Source organism: Myxocyprinus asiaticus, chromosome 18 (assembly GCF_019703515.2).
Source record: "Myxocyprinus asiaticus isolate MX2 ecotype Aquarium Trade chromosome 18, UBuf_Myxa_2, whole genome shotgun sequence".
Classification (NCBI taxonomy): domain Eukaryota; kingdom Metazoa; phylum Chordata; class Actinopteri; order Cypriniformes; family Catostomidae; genus Myxocyprinus; species Myxocyprinus asiaticus.
Genome location: NC_059361.1, coordinates 5,291,242 through 5,315,763, shown reverse-complemented (window position 1 = coordinate 5,315,763; position 24,522 = coordinate 5,291,242). Strand labels below are relative to the sequence as shown.

General features: G+C 38.4%; 2 protein-coding genes across 2 annotated transcripts; one reads left to right on the top strand and one right to left on the bottom strand.

The window, feature by feature from the left end:
- The first annotated feature begins 1,418 nt into the window (after window positions 1-1,418).
- si:ch1073-390k14.1 (deoxyribodipyrimidine photo-lyase) lies at window positions 1,419-19,100 on the top strand. Its single transcript, XM_051723979.1, has 9 exons — window positions 1,419-1,744; window positions 6,383-6,623; window positions 6,676-7,206; window positions 8,777-8,949; window positions 9,120-9,204; window positions 9,309-9,541; window positions 12,207-12,401; window positions 12,498-12,723; window positions 14,316-19,100. The coding sequence occupies exons 1-9, from the start codon at window positions 1,520-1,522 to the stop codon at window positions 14,843-14,845; spliced, it is 2,439 nt and encodes an 812-aa protein (XP_051579939.1). The 5' UTR covers window positions 1,419-1,519; the 3' UTR covers window positions 14,846-19,100.
- Window positions 19,101-19,102: 2 nt separating this feature from the next.
- On the bottom strand, window positions 19,103-23,137 carry LOC127456447 (glycine cleavage system H protein, mitochondrial-like). The gene is made up of 5 exons (XM_051724951.1): window positions 22,977-23,137; window positions 22,584-22,663; window positions 20,162-20,225; window positions 19,927-20,058; window positions 19,103-19,642 (listed from the first exon to the last, which is right to left on the bottom strand). Exons 1-5 carry the CDS (start codon window positions 23,125-23,127, stop codon window positions 19,545-19,547), a joined length of 525 nt encoding a protein of 174 aa, XP_051580911.1. The 5' UTR covers window positions 23,128-23,137; the 3' UTR covers window positions 19,103-19,544.
- Window positions 23,138-24,522: the final 1,385 nt, after the last annotated feature.

Here is a 24,522-nt window from a genome sequence, read left to right as displayed (position 1 = left end):
CTCAGCTCTGTAAGTCCATACAATGCAAGTGAATGGTTTGAAGGTCCAAAAAGCACATAAAGGCAGCATACAAGTAATCCATAAGACTCCAGTGGCTTAATCCATGTCTTCAGAAGCGATATGATAGGTGTGGCTGAGAAACATATAAATATTTAAGTCCTTTTTAAACTACAAATCTCCACTTTCACTTTCACATTCTTCTTTTAATTTTTGGCGATTTGAATTCTTTGTGCATATCGCCACCTACTGGGCAGGGAGGACAATTGATAGTAAAAAAAAGTGGTATAATCACATAATTGCACTTTCCTGTCACTACAAAATAAATAAAATATAAACTTTCACAAATATAGATATCAGCTAAAAAGTAGCTATGAAATTGACATTATTTTCAGAATTCATTTTTCCCAATTATATGTATTATTTATAAGTCATTTGGTTATGTAAATGCTTTATATCCAAAGGATAGTATGTATTAAATTCTACTTCATAATCATATTAGCATCCATTTACATTATAATTCCTCATAGAAACAATAGATAATAGCACAGATGTAAATACCTTTATTATTGCACAGGGGTGTAAACAGTTAAGCATTATGGAAATATTTTAGTTTTTCGTTATGATACTGTTCAGTTCATTTTAACACTTTATAAGGAATAATCATGAAAGTTTCAAAAGGATTTTTTATGTAGATGACAGACAACACACAAGGGTTCAATATTCAGATTTAAAAGGTGCTTTATCACGATAAAATTTCATTTGACCAATTGTTTTAAAATACTTTAATCTTAAAACAAGAATAGTTTGGCTTTGGGTGGCATTAGATGGCCCTAGAGATTTCAGGTGTCTAATATGTGTGGATTATTATTCTTGTTACTGTTGCTATACGTACTATTTATACGTTTGACATATATCAAGACATTATTGACATACAGGATGATATGTGAGGTTTAATTATATACTTACTGACAAAAGTTCATTAACTCCTAAATTGAACATTACCAGTGACTCCAGAAACGGTCTGTCTGTTCAATGGATCTGATTGGCTCTCATATGTTTGGGTTAACACGTGCCTCTCTGACGGGAGGGACACTTGTAAAATCCTCGACCAGGATTGGTCAAATCGTTCAAGTAGGACCGCCCCTTTCACAGTCTCCACAGCCAGTTATATAGTCGCAATGCTTTTGATACTAAAGTTCGCGTGCATATTTAATAAAGGTAATCCGCTCACGTTGTGTATTTATTGTTATATTTGTTTATAGTAAATAATATCAGTGTGATATAAGCAAAACAAAGCGTTATTAACGCCTATAATTTCGCTTATGAAACACATCAGCAGCGGCTTGTGTAACCTGTCAACTCGTCAAACATTCATTCATTGTTTTGTAACGCTGCTCGCTGCTACATTGTAACTTCATCTTTCGCGCTGCTACATTGTATCTTTTATCTTCGTGGTTACTAATGATACATACATCGTGCATGTTTATCGCGTTTAAAGTGACAGTTTTAGTCAAAGTGAATGTCTATAGTCAGAGATATGAAGCACATCTCTCAGGTCCGTGAGCTGTTGAGAGAGCTGATTTTGGGCCGTGAGGATCCGGACGGTTTTTTCGGGCTCTGTTTGTCTCTGCTGGGGGACACAGACACCAGAACACTCTTTCTGGATGTAATCAAACCCCTTTTACCCGGACACGAGCATCTACACAGTCAACTGACAACAGTCTTTCTGGAGTATTTCTCAAAGGTAATGTGGATTTCATACACTACCAGTCAGAATGTTGGAAACACTTGACTTCACTCTTAAAACCTTTGAATCAAAATGCTTATAATTAAATATTCGAAATAGTTTTGTTGACAAATATAAAGTATGAATTTCTTTACAAAACCAACATTTTAATTTAAAAGCATACATGGGATCTTCTTACATTACAAATACTAACACATTATAATTCCAATACTTCCATCTGCTATTTAATAGTTTTGTTGACTTTTCTATTTTTCTAAAATGTAAAAAACAAACAAACAAACAAACAAACACACACATACATACACTGGTGGCCGAAAGTTTGGAATAATGTTCAGATTTTGCTCTTATGGAAAGAAATTGGTACTTTTATTCACCAAAGTGGCATTCAACTGATCACAATGTATAGTCAGGACATTAATAACGTGAAAAATTACTATTACAATTTGAACAAAATGTTCAGAACTTCTTAAACTACTTCAGAGAGTTCTCATCAAAAAATCCTCCTTGTGCAGCATGACAGCTTTGCAGATTCTTGACATTCTAGTTGTCAGTTTGTCCAGATACTCAGGTGATATTTCACCCCACACTTCCTGTAGCACTTGCCATAGATGTGACTGTCTTGTCGGGCACTTCTCACGCACCTTACAGTCTAGCTGATCCCACAAAAGCTCAATGGGGTTAAGATCCATAACACTCTTTTCTAATTATCTGTTGTCCAATGTTTGTGTTTCTTTGCCCACTCTAACCTTTTCTTTTTGTTTTTCTGTTTCAAAAGTGGCTTTTTCTTTGCAATTCTTCCCATAAGGCCTGCACCCCTGAGTCTTCTCTTTACTGTTGTACATGAAACTGGTGTTGAGCGGGTAGAATTCAATGAAGCTGTCAGCTGAGGACATGTGAGGCATCTATTTCTCAAACTAGAGACTCTGATGTACTTATCTTCTTGTTTAGTTGTACATCTGGTCTTCCACATCTCTTTCTGTCCTTGTTAGAGCCAGTTGTCCTTTGTCTTTGAAGACTGTAGTGTACACCTTTGTATGAAATCTTCAGTTTTTTGGCAATTTCAAGCATTGTATAGCCTTCATTCCTCAAAACAATGATTGACTGATGAGTTTCTAGAGAAAACTGTTTCTTTTTTGACATTTTTGACCTATTATTGACCTTAAGACATGCCAGTCTATTGCATACTGTGACAACTCAAAAACAAACACAAAGACAATGTTAAGCTTCATTTAATGAACCAAATAGCTTTCAACTGTGTTTGATATAATGACAAGTGATTTTCTAGGTACCAAATGATCAATTTAGCATGATTACTCAAGGATAAGGTGTTGGAGTGATGGCTGCTGTCTAGATTTGATTAAAAATGACTTTTTTCAAATAGTGATGGTGCTGTTTTTTTACATCCGTAATGTCCTGACTATACTTTGTGATCAGTTGAATGCCACTTTGGTGAATTAAAATACCAATTTCCTATCAAAACAGCAAAATCTGTACATTATTCCAAACTTTTGGCCGCCATTGTGTTTGTGTATATATATATATATATATATATATATATATATATAAAATAGAAATGACTAAGTGTGTCCAAACTACACCACAAATAAAAGTTTGGACACACCAAGCAAGCTTTGCTGTGAATAGATTTCAAGTTTTGTAGTAAACGCGTGTTAGCTGCATTGTAGGGTATGATGGGACTAAGGTACTCCTTAAGGTAAATTAGCTTTATTTTATTTTTTTGTATAAAGATTGAAAAAAAATATATATATATTTTTATTGCATTTTGATGGAGTGACATGATTTGCATGAAAAGCAATAATAACAGAAGGTTGTTTCACTCTTGAGGTAAAAGGCTTCAGGGGTTATAGTTTAGAAAAAGGGGTAATGGTTATAGGGAAAAACACATCAACACCTACTTTACCTTTAATAATGTCCGTAGCCCACCCAGTAGTGATGAGCAGGGATATTGCAAGTAGAGAGTGCAGATCAGTCAAGAGCAGAGAGCCAGTCAGAACAGTGGGCATTTACTGTCAAGTCTTATAGGAGAAAAAGCACCCAAACCAAGCGTTTCTGACAGAGGATGGAAAACTTTACTAATATTAAAAGTTAACCTTTAGGAACATATTCAAATAATAATAATAAGGCAAGTCATGACCCCTTTAAAAGTTCAAATGGTAAACCAAATTACCTCAAAATCAACCTATAGACATTGCATACGATAACCTCATGGATCAAGAAAATGTTGCAGTGCATAAGAATGAAAGTGATGTGGTAGTTTTTGATGCTATGTAGTGTGTGTTTGGTAGAAAATAAAATGAAAAACCCATTGTACCCTTTCATATGTACACTACCTGGCCAAAAAGAAGTCACCGTTTGGATTTAAATAAGCAGATACTTAAGAGCCTTTGATTGGATCATTATTGCAGTGATTAATATGTTTCAGCTGGCAAAAGTTCTTTTAACCCTAACTGATGCAGTGTGTAGCTTCTCATTTCTTAAACAACCATATCAGAAGATGTATCCCATGGTCATGGAAAAGAAAGACAATGCCAAGATTCATCAGGCTTATATTGTGAAAGAGTGGTTCAGGGAGCATGAGGAATCATTTTCACACATGAACTGGCCACCACAGAGTCCTGACATTAACCCCATTGAAAGTCTTTGGGATGTGCTGGAGAAGACTTTACGGAGTGGTTCTACTCTCCTGTTATCAATACAAGATCTCGGCCAAAAATGTATGCAACTCTGGACTGATAGAAATGTTGTGACGTTGCATAAGATTGTCAAAACAATGCCTCGACGAATGCACGCCGTAATCAAAGCTAAAGGCGGTCCAACGAAATATTAGAGTAGGCAACTTTTTTTTGGCCAGGCAGTGTATGTCACTATAGTGCAGGTCAGGGGCGAATCTAGGATTTTAATTTTAGGGGGGTCAGCCCCCAATGACACATAACATTATGTCCTAACCAGACACTATGCGATAAGATTCCAGCGACAAGTAATCTGTCTGTTCACACCAGGCATGATGCGACACCACGATATTAATACACAAAATTGAGAATAATTGACAGTAAAATGTAGAAAATGGAGCAATCACAGACAAAACAGTCTGTTTATTGAACGCAACTCATTTTCTCACTGAAGCTCCATATGTGCATACGCTTTCTACGGCAAGCCCAGAGGGGATTAATATACAATCACGCACATACACAGGGCAAAGTTAATTTATGAATCGCATCCTTAGTCTGTTATGATTGTTTATGTTCACGCAGTACTCGTGTTGTTATTTCACCGATCTCCACGTGACAGGGAAGAAGGGATGAGCTGGTATGTCTCTCCACTGCCATTCTGAACCGGTGCGTGTGTGTGACAGAGCTCCGGCTGAAGAGAGCTAGACATCAAGCACAACATTTGATAGGTGTGTGACACCCTCTGCCTAAATCAAGTTGTTGTGAACCGGCTAGTGTGATGCCGGCTTTAATATACTGTAATAACAATAATTTTAGACCTATTTGTTGACTGCGCTGGCCGGCGCGACGTCGCAGAAATAGAAACCATTTCAAAAATTGAAAGCCCTGTCGCTCGTCGTGGCTGGTTAGGACAAAAACTCTGAATAACATGGAAAAGATACCTTTTATCACGTGCCACGGCATTGTGTCGCTTCTGGTCAGGACACAGTGTAAGATGATCCACATTTGTTATATTCCACACTGTTGCATAGATGGTGTTTTGTTTTGTTTTATAAACTGTTTACATCATTCAAGTACACCAGCTAATATTCATTAAGAATGTTACATTTTATGTAATAAACAAATTAATAAGGTTAAACATGACAAGAAGTCACTCCTGTTTATTATATTTATGTGTGTCTGTGGGAATTTCATACACTAAAACTCACTGCAGTTTGGCCGCTGAATGAAACAAATTTGCTCATTGCATTCTACAAATTGAGGCCTGTCCAACGATATATAACACATGGCTATCTCATCTTTTTTATGGTTTTACCAACTCTGAATATCAATATGTTTTGATAACAAATTTGCAAATGATGAGAATGAAACAGTTCTTATTTGTCAGCAAATTAAAAAGCATTATTTAAAAACTGGTAGGATCAGCTATATGCATTGTAAAGACCAGATTCTAAGAATCTTTAAAAAATGACACCTATTATGTTTAGATTAAGCAAGTGGTTACTAATTTATTATGAAATTATTATATATTTTTTGTTTTCTGCAGGAAGTGCCCCCCACTTGCCCGGTATAAGCTCAGTTCAATAAAATCCTTCTGCCAAAAAAATATATTTTTAAAAATATGTTCAAAAAAGGAGTACAAAACCTGTTATAATTACTAAAAATTAAGTTGATAAAAAGATCTAATGCAATATCTTGTGATAATATATGCAATATGAGAGATTTATAAACAATCTTGGTGGGCCGGTCATTTTTGACCGGGAGCACAAAATGCGTTAGCACAAAACAAAAACACCACACAAAGGTTAAATAAAGTCAACAGTTCTTTTGTTCAACAAACACAACACAAAGGTTAAATAGGGTCTAACAAAGCATGGTGCAGGCATTGATCATTTGTAATACTATTGTGTTTTGTGATGACAGATTTTGTATGTTGCTGTTTTAGGATGAAGAAGATGAATTAGAGTTGGCCTTAACACTCTCTCTCCATGAAACCAAACAAGAGGTCAAACTGCATGGTTCAGATCGCCAACCTTACTTGCCTTCCAAAAGCTATGCCAGACTGGCTTCAGGATGTTCAGGTGTTGTTCAAGCTGAAGTCAGAGGACTGGAGACACATCGTATCACAAAATGGACCCCAGACACTGAAGTACATCAAACCATATGTGACATTAAAAAGGAGCAGAGTCCCAACCTTCAATTGGTTGAAGACGTTGGCAACCCGCGTTGATGATAAAGACCAATCAAGAAATTCAACAAGATCACAAAGGCGTCGACAACGCAAGAAGCAGCATTTGTTGAAAAACCTGTCTGGCCCACAACCTGTTCTGCTGTGGTTTCGAAGAGACCTCCGCATGTGGGACAACCCTGCTCTGATTGGCTGCCTGGAGCTTGGTGCACCAATCATACCAGTCTTCCTGTGGAATGCAGTGGAGGAGGAGGGTCCAGGGGTTACTGTCGCGGCAGGTGGGGCATCTAAATACTGGCTGCACCAGGCACTAGTGAGTCTGAATCTCTCTCTTGAGCAGCGTGGAAGCCACTTGGTGATGCAGAAAGCAGAGCCCTCATCCTTGGCTGCCCTACAGGGATTAATATCAGAGACAGGGGCGAGATCGGTTGTGGCGACAGCCCTGTATGAGCCATGGTTGAAGGAAAGAGATGATAGTGTATGGAAGACACTGGAGAAACAAGAAATTAAGTGCCACATTTACCACTCCTACTGCCTGAGAGACCCCTACATGGTCACCACGAAGGGTGTTGGACTGCGAGGTGGGTAATGCAGTAAAGTGGATTGGGTTGAAAGGGGTGGAAACTAGGGTTACTTTTTTGCATTTCTAATGCTAATATCTAAGGGTTAGGGGGTTAAACACACCCATAAGCCTAAGTAATAAACTTCAATACTTGACTCGTCCAGCACTGTTTGGCTATGAACATGAATGATGGCTCAAATCATGTGTTGAATTGAGGAGAGGTGTGCTATTACTTTTTGCAGTGGTCAGATTTAAGATTTAACCCATATCTAGGGACAAAAATATAGACTTTTGGGGGTGGGATCTTTTGAACTGGACTGGTAGGTGACCACCCAGAACACCTTAGCAACAACCTTTAAAACCCTTGCAACCACAAAGGAACATGTACAAAAAAATAAATAAAAAAAGAATTTAAAAAAAATCTTAAGAAAAAAATTGAGAAAGTTCTTAGGATAAATGATAAGAAGTAAAATATAATTGTTTCTTAAGTTAAAGCAATATTCAATCAACAGCATTTGTGGCAAAATGTTGATTATCACAATAAATAATTCCAGCTTCCACAATGGAAGTGAATGGGGAAAATTTTTGGAGGGTTAATGAACTTCACAGTATGTTTTTATAGTACAGTTACCTCTTATATGTCTAAATATCAAGGACATTTTTATTCTCCATTTCATGACCCTTTTAAATTAATTTCTCAGTTGAAACTCATGTATTATTTGAGCTGTAAAGTTGTTTGAATCATAATTTTTACAGTCATTTTAGGGTTTGTTGACATTTGTCATGGCAGCAAAGTTGTTAAATTGGCTATAACTTTACACAGAAAAGATTAGTAAGCGATTTTATCACACTAAAATCATGTTAACTTGCATATTGTTAATGTCTTGTGGCTATACTTTTGAAACTGTTGAGTATTTTAATGTTTACTGATTGGGTAAATGGGACCCATTTATTCCTTAAACCCGTTAAACCAAGGTCCTGACTCTCTGTGGTCATTAAAAATCCCAGGACACTTCTCGAAAAGAGTAGGGGTGTAACCCCGGTGTCCTGGCTAAATTCCCCCCATTGGCCCTTATCAATCATGGCTTCCTAATAATCCCCATCCATTACTTGGCTGTATCACTCTACTCTTTCCTCTCCACCAATAGCTGGTGTGTGGTGAGCGTACTGGTGCACTACGGCTGCCGCTGTGTAAAGCGCTTTGGGTGTAGTGTCAGAAAAGCGCTATATAAATGTAACGTTCATTCATTCACTTCTATTGTAAGTGCCTCACTGGAACCCAGATTTTCAGATGAGTCTAAATACATTTTGGTGGTAATCAACATTATACCAAAAATACTGTTGACTGAGCTTAACTTGTATTGAACCTGGAATATTCCTTTAAGAAGAATTTAATTCCTAAGAATGTTTCATGAATCCTCCAGCCCCAAACCATCTAAGCAACCACTTAGCAACGTCCTGGCAACAACCAACGACTCCCTAGCATTGTGGCTTTTTGCATGGACAAGCTCTGCTCACGTTTTCTTCAGAAAAAGTAAAAATGTCATTTTAAAGTGCTCTTTACTCAGGGAGTCTTCATTTATTTCCAGGTATTGGTTCTGTCTCTCACTTTATGAGCTGTTGCCAGCAGAACCCTGGCAGTGGATTGGGCACTCCACTAGATGCCCCCAGTGTCCTGCCTGCTCCATCAACATGGCCACAGGGATGCCCTCTTGTTGATCTGGAGCTGGCACGCATGCCACGCAGGAAAGATGGCACTGAGGTGAGAAGACGTCCACACCACCAATAACACTGGTTTTATTATTCTTATCTTGACAGTAGAAGGCAATATTTAGTGTATATTGAACAGTATGCAGTATTTAGTATGCTAGTATTCCTTCCTGACAATACCCTATAATGTTGGCACTTACTATGGTGATGTGGTAATGACAGATTGACTGGGCTGCGAACATTTGGAAATCATGGGACTTCAGTGAGGAAGGAGCTCAGGCCCGTCTTGAGGCTTTCCTGCGAAATGGTGAGACACATTTCTAGTATAAGCCTCTCATCACACACACTAAAATATTACAGACTCTACAAGCCCATTCATCACTTTGTAATGTTTAATTGACATCATTGTAGGTGTGTACCGGTATGAGAAAGAGTCAAGTCGTGCAGATGATCCCAACACCAGCTCTCTGTCTCCGTATCTTCACTTTGGGCAGCTGAGTGCACGCTGGTTATTATGGGATGCCCGTGGAGCTCGATGCAGACCTCCCAAGTTCCAGCGTAAATTGGCATGGAGGGATCTGGCGTACTGGCAGCTGTGCCTTTTCCCGGACCTGCCCTGGGAGTCAGTCAGACCCCCATACAAGGCAAGATTCACACTTATTCATGTGTGCTTTGATGTTTGTGCTTTATTAAAAAAAATAGAAAATAATAATAATATATATTTTTTATATTACTTGATTTACAGTAAAACTATCTTTAAAACACCCTTAAAACATTTAATTGAGAAGCAAAAAAAAATTAAAAATTTTTTTTTCTTGTTTTAAGCATAAACTTAACTAAATTTTGTTAGATTTTGTCTGAAAACAAGACTTAATATCTTCATGCCAATTTGCTTCTCAAGTATATGCATCTTGTGTTAAAGGAATATTCCGGGTCCAATGCAAGTTAAGCTCAATCGACAGCCTTTGTGGCATGATGTTGATTACCACAAAAATGAATTTCGACTCGTCTGTCCTTTTCTTTAAAAAAAGCAAAATTGAGGTTACAGTGTGACACTTACAGTGGAAGTGAATGGGGCCAATTTTTGGAGGGTTTAAAGACAGAAATGTGATGATTATAATTTTATAAAAGCACTTACATTCATTCTTCTTTTAAAACTCATGTATTATTTGAGCTGTAAAGTTGTTAAAATTGTAATTTTTACTGTCATTTGAGGGTTTTAGGGTTTATTGATATTACATCGTCATGACAACAAAGTGGTAACTTTACACAGAAAAAGTTAGTACACGATTTTGTCACACTAAAATAATCTTAACACACATATTGTTTATGTCTTGTGGCTATACTTTTGAAAAAGTATTTTAAAGTTCAAAAATTGTCTTTATTCACTTCCATTGTAAGTGTCTCACTGGAACCTCAATTTCTGCTTTTTTTTTTTTTTAATTAAAGAAAAGGATGGGCAAGTCAAAATTAATTTTAGTGGTAATCACCATTATGTCACAAATGCTATCGATTGAGCTTAACTTGAATTGAACCCGGAATATTCCTTTAAGAATGTGTAGATATATTTACTGGAAAAAAAGAAGACAAAAATACTGAGTTACAAAACGATTTTGCCGTGTGTCAAGATCATGTTTAGCTGGCATTATTTATTGCAGTAATTATGTAATCAGGGTGGGATTGGCCAAGGAGCTGTGACGGGTTTTCAGCGTCAACTGATCAATCAGATTATGTGTATTTCTCTAAATTGTCGATCAGTGTGTATGCTTGTGGTACTGTATACTGTAGGTGGCTGTAGGGCTGTCACGGTACAATTACGTCCGTAGTTGATAAACGTTTTAATACACAGCAAAATTATTATACTGTTGAAGACATTTACTTATTGTGTATAACATTTATATTATCAATATTAACATACATATTAAATTATTAAATTATTAAAATTACAAGTAGTCTACAGCAGTCTACAGTCATGGAATTGAAAAGTCAAAGACAAAAGTTAAAGAAAACTAATAAAAAGTTCTTCCGCATCTATTTGCCAAGTATACACTCACCGCTCACTTTATTAGGTACACCTGTACATCTACTTATTCATGCGATTATCTAATCAGCCAATTGTTTGGAAGCAGTGCAGTGCATAAAATCATGCAGATACGGGTCAGGAGCTTCAGTTAATGTTCACATCAACCATCAGAAGGGGGGAAAAATGTGATCTCAATGATTTAGACCTTGGCATGATTGTTGGTGCCAGACGGGCTGGTTTGAGTATTTCTGTAACTGCTGATCTCCTGGGATTTTCACACACAACAGTCTCTAGAATTTACTGCCAAATGGTGCCAAAAACAAAAAAACAACCAGTGAGAGGCAGTTCTGTGGACAAAAACACCTTGTTGATGAGAAAGGTCAACAGAGAATGGCCAGACTGGTTCGAGCTGACAGAAAGGCTACGGTAACTCAGATAACCTCTCTGTACAGTTGTAATGAGCAGAATGGCATCTCAGAATGCACAACACGTCGAACGTTGAGGCGGATGGGCTACAACAGCAGAAGATCATGTTGGGTTCCGCTTCTGTCAGCCAAGAACAGAAAACTGAGGCTGCAATGGGCCTACCATTTGTGTACCTCAACAGAAATACAGATTTCTCAGACCAGGCGATGTTTTTCCAATCATCTACTGTCCAGTTTTGGTGAGCCTATGCCCACTGCAGCCTCAGTTTCCTATTCTAAGCTGACAGTATTGGTACCCGGAGGGATCTTCTGCTGCTGTAGCCCATCCGCCTCGATGTTCGACGTGTTGTGTGTTCAGAAATGCTTTTCTGTATAGAACTGTTGTAATGTGTGATTATTTGGGTTACTGTCACATTCCTGTCAGCTTGGACCAGCCTGGCCATTCTCCTCTGACCTATGTCATTAACAAGCAGTTTCCGTCCACAGAACTGCCGCTCGCTGGATATTGTTTTGTTTTTGGCACCATTCGGAGTAAATTCTAGGGACTGTTGTGCGTGAAAATCCCAGGAGATCAGCAGTTACAGAAATACTCAAACCAGCCCGTCTGGCACCAACAATCATGCCACGCTCCAAATCACTGAGATCACATTTTTCCCCATTATGATGGTTGAAGTGAACATTAACTGAAGCTCCTGACCTATATCTGCTGATTTTATACATTACACTGCTGCCACACGATTGGCTGATTAGATAATCGCATGAATAAGTAGACGTACAGGTGTACCTAATAAAGTGGCCGGTGAGTGTTTGTGATTATTGTCATGATTTTATATGAATATTCAAATGTTTACTCATGTGCAGGCTCTGCGCTGGAGTTCAGACCGTGCTTATCTGAAGGCATGGCAGCGTGGACGCACAGGTTACCCACTGGTGGATGCAGCAATGAGACAGCTGTGGCTAACTGGCTGGATGAACAACTACATGAGACATGTGGTGGCCTCCTTCCTTATTGCCTATCTACATATTCCCTGGCAGGAAGGATACCGCTGGTTTCAGGTGAGACATTAAGTCCTCATTTGTGCAGAAATCCCTTAACCTTGGCAGCAGTTATATGTGTTATGAGCATTAACAATGCAATCTCTTTCTGAAAAGGACACACTGGTAGATGCTGATGTTGCCATAGATGCAATGATGTGGCAGAATGGAGGGATGTGTGGACTGGACCATTGGAACTTTGTCATGCATCCCGTTGATGCGGCGCTGACCTGTGACCCCTATGGCGCTTATGTGAGACAGTGGTGTTCTGAACTGTCGGCACTTCCTGATGACCTCATCCATAAGCCCTGGAAGTGTCCCGCTTCACTTCTGCGCAGGGCAGGTCTGTTATCCTCATCTGCTTACAGTGATCTCAGACTTCGACTCAGATTAAATGTACAATTAATATCACATGCAAATGCTCCGTATATCACATAATATCACATGCAAAAGTAATGTTGGTAGTGTTGAATCATATTTAAACAAATCATTTAATTTTCATTTAAAGCCTGAAGCCTGCATTAACTATCCAACTAGCAGGATGTTAGTTCCAGTATAAAAACCCTAAAAAATATCTAAGAGCCTCTCGTGACTTCACCAACATCTTCAGTTCTCCATTATGGCTCTACAGAGTTAATTCCGGGTTAATTTGTCAAGAACATGACTGGGTCATATTTTACTCCGAAGTCAAAAGAAAGAACTACCGTAATACAGTATAATTTTCATAAAAACAATTAAGCTTATTTTAGTCCCATTAAGATGGTTTTCAATGTGACATTGTTTATAGGTGTTTCTTCAACTTTGGGCACTTTTAGCACTGGATTTCTAGAAAGTAAAGTTTTGACGGCAATAGAAATAAAATAGCTGACCACTTCGTCTTGGTAAGGCTAATTTGATAACATTTTATGTAGCCTGAATACACACAATAAAATAATATTTTCACACTTTTTGCTTAATTTGTCAAAATTATAGCTTGATTGATAAAAATATTCTGCTCACAAGTGATATTTACCTTGATTTTTCTTTGTTTTCTTCAAACATCACTTGTCACATATTTCATATCAAGCATGCTCTTCACTGACACTTTGGTTGACTTGGTCAACAAGTACACTAACTTTTGAAAAAACTTTGTTAGAGGCTAATTTATTTGGTGTTATGGAAATTATGACACTGCTGTGAGTCTAATTTTTTTTAATTATTATTATAAAAATAATAATAAAAATAAATAGTATTGAAAGTCTGGCTAAAACAGTAAAATCTATACATAAAAGGCATTTGAAAAGAACCAAAAATAAATGTTGAAGGCCTGGTAAAAAGTGTCCAATTCAGTTTTAATGAGACATACAGTATAACAAAAAGAAAAAAGGTTCAAATCTGTTTTTGTTTGAATAAAAATCCACCTCTGGGACATGAAAGTGCCCAAAGATGAAGAAACACATTTAAATGACAATTTAATACCCAATAGAAAAATAAATAAAATAAAAAAACATTATTATATATTATTTAAACTGTGGTGTATTTCTACATTACATATACAGTTGTTGTATTGCATGTAATTTAATGCTTATTCAAATTTTAAAATGTAAATATTTTCATAAATAACTTTTATCATTATATAACAAATCATTATGTATTCAAAAATACTGTATTACAGTAATGAGAATTAAAAAAAAAAAAAAAATCCTAAAATGCAAAAACAAACAAAAAAAAAAGATGCCTGAACTGATTATAGGCTAAAATAGGCTTATATAACTAAAAATAGGCTTCAATTATTTTTATGCAATATATAATTTCTTACTTTTTGCTTTTAAGGTGAAATGTGACCTGAACATGTTTTCCTGAGACTCACCCATAACATCAGTTTACTAAAAATTTAATCGCAAAAAATTAATACTTCCAATAGCCTCAACCTCTTTCCTTATTTTGTGTTTGCAGGTGTGGTTTTAGGAGGTAACTACCCAGAGCGGATCATTGTTGACCTTGAGAAGCAGCGTGCACAGTCTCTGCAGGATGTTGCATCAGTAAGGCGCCGTTTCAGGGAGTTTGTTGACCAGCGATCAGGCTGTGACCTGGTTCCTCTGCCTACCAGGCTGGTCCAGGAAGCTCTGGGCAGTGTGGAGGATGTTGTGAGGCGTGAAGGAACCGGGTTCCTCCTTCCAGTCATCACACGCATGGAGTTTAAATGCCAGTCTGAGGATCCAGACGTCCAAGACAACCCGTACAGCGCTGTGCTTAAAGGCTACGTCAGTCGCAAACGTGACGATACCATTGCCTTCCTAAATGAACGAGACTTCACAGCCAGTGTGATGTGCGAGAGTGCACAGCGTAGAGAGAGGCTAGAGAGGGACTGTTGTCTCCTCGAAGGTCTACCGCGACCCACAGCCCCACGTGGAAGGGCAAGGCGGACCCCAACCAGAGACCCTTACAGCAAAGTGCCCGGAGGTGTCGCCATTCCTCGAAAATAACAGATTAACTGACATGTCAATGCCTAGAACTCAGCCAATGAGTGCATTTACAGGCACACCAATATGCTGATAACTGCCAAAAATCAGCGATGTCTCAAATTGTGTGATGTTGAGAAGTGTGCTATTACTTTTCTAAGCTGTCTGACTTTATTTTCGCCTGGTGGGTGAAAAAATCCCATAGACTTACGCTGAAGGAGGGACCCCAGCCTTATTTTTGTAATTAATATTTTTTATTGATTCAAAGAGAAAGCACAACAGAGAAAAACACAACATATACACACCAAATCAACATTTAACTTTTAACACTCATTAACATCCCTCCCCAAACACCAACCCCACCCTACCCCAAAGAACACCCCTATGGTCACATAAAATAACACACACACACAAACAATAAAATAAAAAAATAAAAATAAATAAAATATATAATAAAAATACATAATTAAACTAAACACTCTCCCTTCCCCTAGAGTCCTCCAAAACTGCCAAATACCTACCCCACTTCCTGAAAAATAAGTCCTCCCGCCCCAGCCTTCTATCTATCATCCTCTCATAAGCCACCACCCTCCCCATCTCCGCACACCACTCCGGAAATGGTGGCGCTCCATCTGACTTCCATCCCCTTAAAATAACTTGTCTACCGATCATCACGCCAGTCAGAACCCAATTTTTTATATATTTGTCGCCCGAATTTATAACTTCCCCATCGCCCAAAATGCAAAGTCTGAGGCAAAGCAAAACCCAAGTGCCCAGAACGTCATGCAAACAATTCTGAATCTTTAACCAAAAATATTGGATCTTAACGCATCCCCAAAAAACATGGGCTATGTCTCCAACTTCTGATTGGCATTGCCAGCGTGTGGGTGTTTCTTTAAGACCAAGCCTATATAATCTAGAGGGGGTCCAATAAAATCTTTGTAAAATCTTAAATTGCGTAAGGCGAACCCTTGCATCTCGACATTTTTCAGAATCTTAGTCCACACTCCATCCTCCAATACCAAATTCAAATCTTTCTCCCATAATTTCTTAATAGAAGTTAAAGCTCCATCCCCCAGACTTTGAATTAACAGGGAGTAGTACACTGATGCCTCATGACCTTTTCCAAAAGCCGCAATCACCTCTCCCAAAGCATCTGCCTCCTCAGGGGGTTGTGTGCTACTCCCAAAAATAGTACAAAGCAGGTGGCACAATTGTAAATACCTATAAAACTGAGGACTGGGGATCCCAAAATGTTGGACCAAGTTTTCAAACAATCTCAACACTCCACTTTCATATAGGTGTAAGCAACTGAGTGTAGCAACCCCCCTCACAATCCACTCTGGCCAACAGAAAGTGGACTTCCCAATACATAGTCTTGGGTTCTGCCATATGCTCGAGGCAACATTTAAATAAGTGTCCAATTTAAACAATCTGGACACTTTAGTTCATACCGAGTGTAAATGCAAAATAACGGGATGTAACTTAACTTTTCCAATTAGTTTGATAGAGATGCTTTGTAATGGCGAAATAGGGGCAAGAACTGCCTGTTCAATAACAAACCAGGGAGGGGCTCTCTCAGGTGGAAGTGACCAATGAGCCAAATGTCTGAGACTGAACGCATAGTAATAAAACAAAATCTTGAGTAGGCCTAACCCTCCTTTGTCTATCGGCCTATGTAACTTATTAAAATGCAATCTGGGACGTTTACCATTCCAAATGAAGGACTTCGCTATGCTATCGAATTGCTTGAAATAAGAGAGGGGGACATCTACAGGTAGGGACTGTAGCAGGTAGTTAAATTTTGGAATACAATTCATTTTAATAACATTAACCTTTCCAATCATCGATTAATGTAATGAAGCCCACCTGCCCACATCGCTCGAAAATCTTTTTATTAAAGGGTCAAAATTGACACTAACTAAATCACACAAATTTGCTGGGAATAAAATCCCCAAATACTTAATGCCCTGTTTGGGCCATTGGAAGGCGCCCGGCTGGAAAGCCGTTACTGGACAGTACACTGTCAGAGCCAAAGCTTCAGATTTAGACCAATTAACTCTGTATCCTGAGAACTTGGAAAAGGAATGAATAATTCTGTGGAGGCAAGGCATAGATCTAGTAAATTCAGAGACAAATAATAAAATATCATCTGCGTAAAGCAGAAGCTTATGCGGCACACCTCCCGCCACCACCCCTGGAAAATCCTCCTTTCTTATCGCGGCTGCTAATGGTTCCAGGGCAAGACAGAACAATAAAGGGGAAAGAGGGCAGCCCTGCCGAGTTCCCCTATCCAGAGTAAAATAATCTGAAATTAATCCATTTGTTTGTATCGCTGCTACAGGGTGTTTATAAAGTAACTTAATCCAACCAATAAATGTACTCCCAAACCCATACATTTCCAAAATCTTAAAAAGATAATCCCATTCTACCATATCAAACGCCTTTTCGGCGTCAAGTGAGATGGCAGCAACCGGAGACTGATCATTCGCCACTGACCACATAATATTGATGAGACGCCTGATGTTATCAGAAGAGCTACGGCCTCGAATAAACCCCACCTGATCTATATGTATAAGAGATGTCGTAACTTTACTTAATCGGTTAGCCAAAATTTTGGACAATATTTTTACATCTAGTTGGATCAGGGAAATTGGACGGTAACTTTTACACTCACTTGGATCTTTGTCCTTTTTAAGAATCAGACTGATCCGGGCTTGTGTCATGGTTGGAGGAAGCTTTCCATTCTTTAATGATTCAGTATAGACTTCTAACAAAAGTGGAGCCAGTTCTGTAGCATAGGATCTATAAAATTCAGTGGCAAAACCATCTGGCCAATAAGTGTCCAATTTAAACAATCTGGACACTTTAGTCCATACCGAGTGTAAATGCGAAATAACGGGATGTCCCTACCTACCTTGCCAGTAGGTAGGGACTTAATTATCTCGTTAAGCTCCTCTAAGGTTATCTCAGAATCAAGAGAGTTTTTTTGCTCAATCGTCAGTTTAGGAAGTTCTAATGGTTCCACAAAGTTTCTAATATCTTCATCAATAGATGAAGACATGGAACTATAAAGATCTATATAGAACTCTTTAAAGGCATTATTAATATCAATGGCTGAAGTAAAAAGTAAAAATCCACGGAGGTGATTTGGATCTGACAATGTAAAAATTATTAATTTCATGTATTTATAAACAACGCTATAAAAAAGTACTTTAAGTACTCATGGGTCAATTTGACCCGGTTCTTATAAAGACTTATTTAAATGGTAGACAGTTCAAAATGTTGCAAGTGCAATCATACTCATAATTGCACGCAAACACACACACACACACACAAACACACTAACATATGTTGTCACAATATTATTAGAAAAATACACTGCCTGGCCAAAAAAAAAAAAAAAGTTGCATACTCTAATATTCCGTTGGACCACCTTTAGCTTTGATTACAGCGCACATTCATCGAGGCATCCTTTCGACAACCTTATGCAATGTCACATTTATTTCCATACAGTTGCATTAATTTTTGGTTAAATTAATTAATTCTTGTATTGATGACGGGAGAGTCGAACCACTCCGTAAAGTCTTCTCCAGCACATCCCAAAGACTTTCAATGGGGTTAAGGTCAGGACTCTGTGGTGACCAATTCATGTGTGAAAATGATTCCTCATGCTCCCTGAACCACTCTTTCACAATATGAGCCCGATGAATCTTGCATTGTCAATGCCATCAGGGAAGAAAAAATCCATTGATGGGATAACCTGTCATTCAGTACATTCAGGTAGTCAGCTAACTTCATTTTACTGTCGCATAACATTGCTGAGCCTAGACCTAACCAAATGAAGCAACTCCAGATCATAACACTGCCTTTTTTTTTGGCCAGGCAGTGTATAAAAACAATGGAAGTTAATGGAAATAAATGTGTGTATGTGTGTGTGGTTCAAGCAAGACCTGACCCACACCCACACAAACATAAATACATACTGTACATACATATTTTTAAATGTAAATTTGGAGCATTTGCTGTATATAAACTTAGTACATTTTACATTTGTGAATTACTGAAAGGTTAGTCGATGATAAAAGTTGTTGGGGTGAAAATGTCACTTATTAACTGTGATTTAATAAGCTGGGTCAATTTGACCCACTAATTGCAACAGTGGTACTTGACTACCAAGACCAAGGAAAAGTCAAATTGATTTAAGGTTAATTTGCAGAGTTGCAGTGTTCTTGTGTTTTGAAATTATTGCTAATTAAAGAAACCCTTTTAAAGCAGGTGAGAGATTTTAATATTTGTTTAATGATGTTAATTCATGTTAATAGCTTTACCAGTCTCAGTCAGTCATTAAATTTCCACTTATTTTATTTCTAGCTTAATCCAAGCACTGACAAGCTTTCATAGAAACAGTGTAACATCTGTAAAGGAGATGAAACTCTTTCATAAGATGTCTGATATTCAGATCTCTGAGGATGGAAAACATAATAAATGATTAAGAAAATAACTCACTCAATCCAACCACATTTGCTTGTGGCTTTCCAAGCCAAGTGCATTACAATGTCCTTGTGGTCCCAATTCACGGAGTGTGGGTTCATGTGTATATTTATTTCAGATAAGTATATCTAAACTAAATCAACTACAAACAAATGTATTTGATGAAGAAATACACATTCCTTAATGCTTTATAAATTCTCCCCCAGTTCAGACAAGCCAGCAGCACGCACTAGTCTGCTATAGATTTGATGTATCTCTCATAAGCAGCTTCATCCATTAATCCATCCAATTCCACAGGAACAGATACAGTCATCTTCATCAGCCAGCCTGCAAACAAAATACACACTTCATGGATATCCATTACATTAACAACTCCGAAACATCTAACTATTATAATCCTGTTATAGCAAGTCAACTGTCTCCTCTTATTCTCAGATGTTTAGTGAATAACTGACTTTAGAAAACTTATAGAAAAGAGCATAAAAGAGCAGTAAGAAAATTCTCCCTAGAAAGAAAACATACAACTTTTGGGTGAACTATCCTTTTAAGGTAAAAGACTTCTGGCTTGTTTGAGTCGAGATAAGTTCATATAAAGGTATCACAGGTCTCACCATCTTTATAGCAGGACTTGTTTACCAATCCAGGGTTGTCTGCCAGGTCGTGGTTAACCTGTATCACCTCCCCCGTCAGAGGAGAGTACAACTCACTTGCTGCTTTAACACTCTCGAGAGCACCAAATTCATCTACAGCACAAACACAGGTATATACAAGCAACAGCTAGTTATGCATTATGCTCACATATGCTTAAAGAACAAGGTTATGTGAAAAATTAAGAAGCAGTTTTACCTGATTGTGATAACTTTGTGCCAACTTCAGGAAGCCCACAGTACACTACGTCCCCCAGTGCCTCCTGAAAGCATCAGAACCATAAGCATGGTGATAATACATCCTGTACAGTTTATACAAAACCATGGCTGCAAAAATACAGCCATAACAGGGTGTCTCTCACAAAAAAATTCCCAGATCTTATCAATTTCACTGTTTTATTTTTTGTTTGTTTTTTTTTGCCATTCCTATTCTTCTCATCAATGAAATTCCCATTATGGTAATTATATATACAGCTCTGGAAAAAAATTGAGACCACTGCAAAATTATCAGTTTCTCCAGATTTACTATTTATAGGTATGTGTTTGAGTAAAATGAACATTTTTGTTTTATTCTATAAAGTAACATTGTAATAAAAATATTGTCATTTAGAGCATTTATTTGCAGAAAATGACAACTGATCAAAATAACAAAAAAGATGGTGTTTTCAGACCTTGAATAATGCAAGGAAAACAAGTTCATATTCATTTATAAACAACACAATACTAATGTTTTAACTTAGGAAGAGTTCAGAAACCAATATTTGGTGGAATACCCCTGATTTTCAATCACAGCTTTCATGCGTCTTGGCATGCTCTCTACCAGTCTTTCACATTGCTGTTGGGTGACTTTATGCCACTCGTAGTGCAAAAATTCAAGTAGCTTGGCCTTGTTTGATGGCTTGTGGCCATCCATCTTCCTCTTGATCACATTCCAGAGGTTTTCAATGGGGTTCAGGTCTGGAGATTGGGCTGGCAATGACAGGGTGTTGATCCGGTGGTCCTCCATCCACACCTTGATTGACCTGGCTGTGTGGCACGGAGCATTATTCCAGCCTTGCTGAAGCACCCCCAGATCATCACCGATCCTCCACCAAATTTCACAGTGGGTGCGAGACACTGTGATTTGAAGGCCTCTCCAGGTCTCCATCTAAACATTAGATGACCAGGTGGAGGATCGGTGATGATCTGGGGGTGCTTCAGCAAGGCTGAATTTGGGCAGATTCGTCTTTGTGAAGGATGCATGAATCAAGCCACGTACAAGGTTATCCTGGAAGAAAACTTGCTTCCTTCTGCTCTGACAATGTTCCCCAACTCTGAGGATTGGTTTTTCCAGCAGGATAATGCTCCATGCCACACAGCCAGGTCAATCAAGGTGTGGATGGAGGACCACCGGATCAAGACCCTGTCATGGCCAGCCCAATCTCCAGACCTGAACCCCATTGAAAACCTCTGGAATGTGATCAAGAGGAAGATGGATGGCCACAAGCCATCAGACAAAGCCAAGCTGCTTGAATTTTGGCATAATGTCACACAACATTAATATGAAAAACTGGTAGAGAGCATGCCAAGACGCATGAAAGCTGTGATTGAAAATCAGGGTTATTCCACCAAATATTGATTTCTGAACTCTTCCCAAGTTAAAATATTAGTATTGTGTTGTTTAAAAATGTATATATGAACTTGTTTTCTTTGCATTATTCAAGGTCAGAAAACACTGCATCTTTTTTGTTATTTTGACCAGTTGTCATTTTCTGCAAATAAATGCTCTAAGTGACAATATTTTTATTTGGAATTTGGGAGAAATGTTGTCAGTACTTTATAGAATAAAACAAAAATTTTCATTTTACTCAAACACATACCTATAAATAGTAAATCCAGAGAAACTGATAATTTCGCAGTGGTCTCTTAATTTTTTTCCAGAGCTGTATATGTGTATACACATGGTAATGAGAACTGGGGGTCTTAATTATCATAATAATAATGATTAAAAAAATGATGGTCCTAAAAATTGGTTTTATTTTTTTTTAAAGCAAAATATAATTACCTAATTTGTTTTTATTTGGGGATAAAATATCAGGGTCAGACAGAGTCATAAATTAATGGGGGCTCAGGGTGAACATGCCACTGAAAGTGCCAAAAATGTCCCCGATATACAAAATCTGTAGGCAAAAAATACCCACATAAAGAATTCTTCTATGTAGACATACTTATACATGTTATAAGATGACATTGATTGAAGTTAAGGTTTGTTTGTTTGTTAGTGATTTAACATCATGCCAGGTACCATGGCAATTTTCATGGTGAAAAACTAAGTTAAAATACAATAAAAGGCATGGTGTTTAAAAACCTATATAAGGTTTTTAAAGTACAACTTTGATAAAAATGCTGATTGAATTTAAAGAGTTAAATTCTCAATATACTTATTTATATAAATAATGTATATTATTGGAATAATTAAATGTAAGAAATTGACATAAAGGATGACACTGTGTATATTTTCTTTTATTTGGTTACCGTTTAAAAGTAAAACAATGCCCCTGAAAATCAAAACCAGGGGGAAAATACTGCCTCTTAATAGAAGTTAATTTCTGACCCTGTACTCTAAAGATTCAACCACCCACCTGAGCAAAATTACTAATGCCCACGGTTGCCACGCCACTGTCCACACGAACCCATTCGTGTTTGTCTGTGAACTTCAGTTCTGCAGAGTTACAAACAGAGAGCAGGAGGTTCGTTTGAGTCTCAACTGCACCATGATAACAGTACAACCTTGATTTAACATAACTGTGTTCGTAAATATGCTGTCAATCATGTAATGTACTTGAATGTAACTTGATCACTGCCAAAGCAACATATAGCAACATTTATAATTCCAGCATCAGTGTTTGTGTGTTTTTTTTTTTTTTTTTAAACTCTAATGTATAGTATATGGCATGAAAAATATCATATGTCAAGATGGAAGTGATCCTAAACTTTCGCGCGTGGCGCTTATAAACATTCATATGTGTGGATACCTGCGCATAATCGAGTGGTTGTGCTCAGAGTTCTGTTACAGCATGTCTTCGCCAACAGTCTAGCTGGAATCAGAGCGTTTTTGTGTGAAATTCGAGGCAGTGAGGAAATCAAACCAACAGAAGCACATCGCAACATTGTGCACATCGCCATTATTCCTCTGACGCACATGAACGGACGCCGGCGCGCCACGATGATGCCATCATTCCAATTGGACGTGAGCGCGAGAACTCGCGTGTGACACAAATAAAAACATTTAAACATCAAGATTTTAGGTTGCAATGCAGGCCTATGTGTTTATGTAAAATGTGTACTTTTGGGCGCCACTATATGGGAAAGTGTAGTTGCTTTAACTGGTCACAATCTTTATTAAGGTTTTTCCCCCACAAAATTAATTAACTTTTTAGAGTTTACTTAAATTGTGCAGTTTATATGCTATTGTTATAAATGTTTAGCTTTTTGGAGTTCACTTAAATAGTGCGGTTTATATGCTATTGTGGAGGTGAGGGCGTGGTCCAGCGCCCATCTGGGGAGAAAGAAAGTGCTAAGGACATCCACTTGAGATTAATTGTGACTATCTCTATGTTCACAGTGAAAGTCGGGGGAGATAAAAGATGGCCAGTCTAACTCGCGACCCAACAACTCCCAGTTGACAAACTCCTGAGGTACCCTGAGCTGAAGAAAGCCATCCTGCAGCGGGTCGGCCGCGGTCCCGAAGAGCATCGCAAGCATCGTGAAAGCTTGTTGGCATGACTCCGTCCATTGGACCGAGTCTGTGGCTCCCTTTTTAGTGAGATCAGTCAGCAGGCTAGTGATGTCGTAAAAATTAGGCACAAACCATCATAGTAGCCAGCCATCCCCAGAAACTGGGGTCTTGGGTCAGAAAAGGTCTTGGGTCTCGGGCAGGTCGCGATTGCTGCGTTTTTATCAATTTGGGGTCGCACCTGCCTGTGACCCAAGTGGAAACCCAGATATCGTACCTCCCTCGCCCAACTGCGCACTTCTTCGGGTTTGCTGTGAGCCCCGCTCGTTGCAGCGACCTCAGAACCGCCTTCAGATGCTGCATATGCCATTGCCAATCATTACTGTTAATAATGATATCATCCAAATAAGCAGCTGGCCCAATCGCTGTGGGATTCTTCTATTATGCCCATACTGAGCATGGCTTTTAATTCTTCCCATACTACTTGTTTCTTGTGTTCGGGTAAGTGGTAGGGACGACTACGTACCACTACCCCTGGGGTTGTCTCGATGTGGTGTTATATGAGATTAATGGGGCGGGGAGAGGTGAGAACACGTCAGAGAAATTATTTTGCAACTGGCAACCTCCATACTTTGTGACGGCGAGAGGTGGTCTCAGCAAGGGACCGGGGTGAACTGATTGGCTTTTAGACTCACCTTCGGGCCGAGCTCCTCCCTCTCCAGAACTACCATCGTCAAGGATACGGGGACTGCCTCTCTCCGTGGTTTTAGTAGGTTGAGGTGGTAAATTTGACGAGCTTCGCCCCTGTCTGTATGCGCTACCTCATAATCGACTTTCCCAACTCG

Coding starts and splice junctions, on each gene's coding strand:
- LOC127456447 (XM_051724951.1), bottom strand. CDS start 23,127: ATGGCGATGTGCACAATGTTGCGATGTGCTTCTGTTGGTTTGATTTCC. Junction 20,059..20,161: donor CACAAAGTTATCACAATCAG/GTAAAACTGCTT, acceptor TTTGTGCTGTAG/ATGAATTTGGTGCTCTCGAG. Junction 19,643..19,926: donor CAAGTCCTGCTATAAAGATG/GTGAGACCTGTG, acceptor TTTTGTTTGCAG/GCTGGCTGATGAAGATGACT.
- si:ch1073-390k14.1 (XM_051723979.1), top strand. CDS start 1,520: ATGTCTATAGTCAGAGATATGAAGCACATCTCTCAGGTCCGTGAGCTG. Junction 1,745..6,382: donor TTCTGGAGTATTTCTCAAAG/GTAATGTGGATT, acceptor TTGCTGTTTTAG/GATGAAGAAGATGAATTAGA. Junction 12,402..12,497: donor AAGGATACCGCTGGTTTCAG/GTGAGACATTAA, acceptor CTTTCTGAAAAG/GACACACTGGTAGATGCTGA.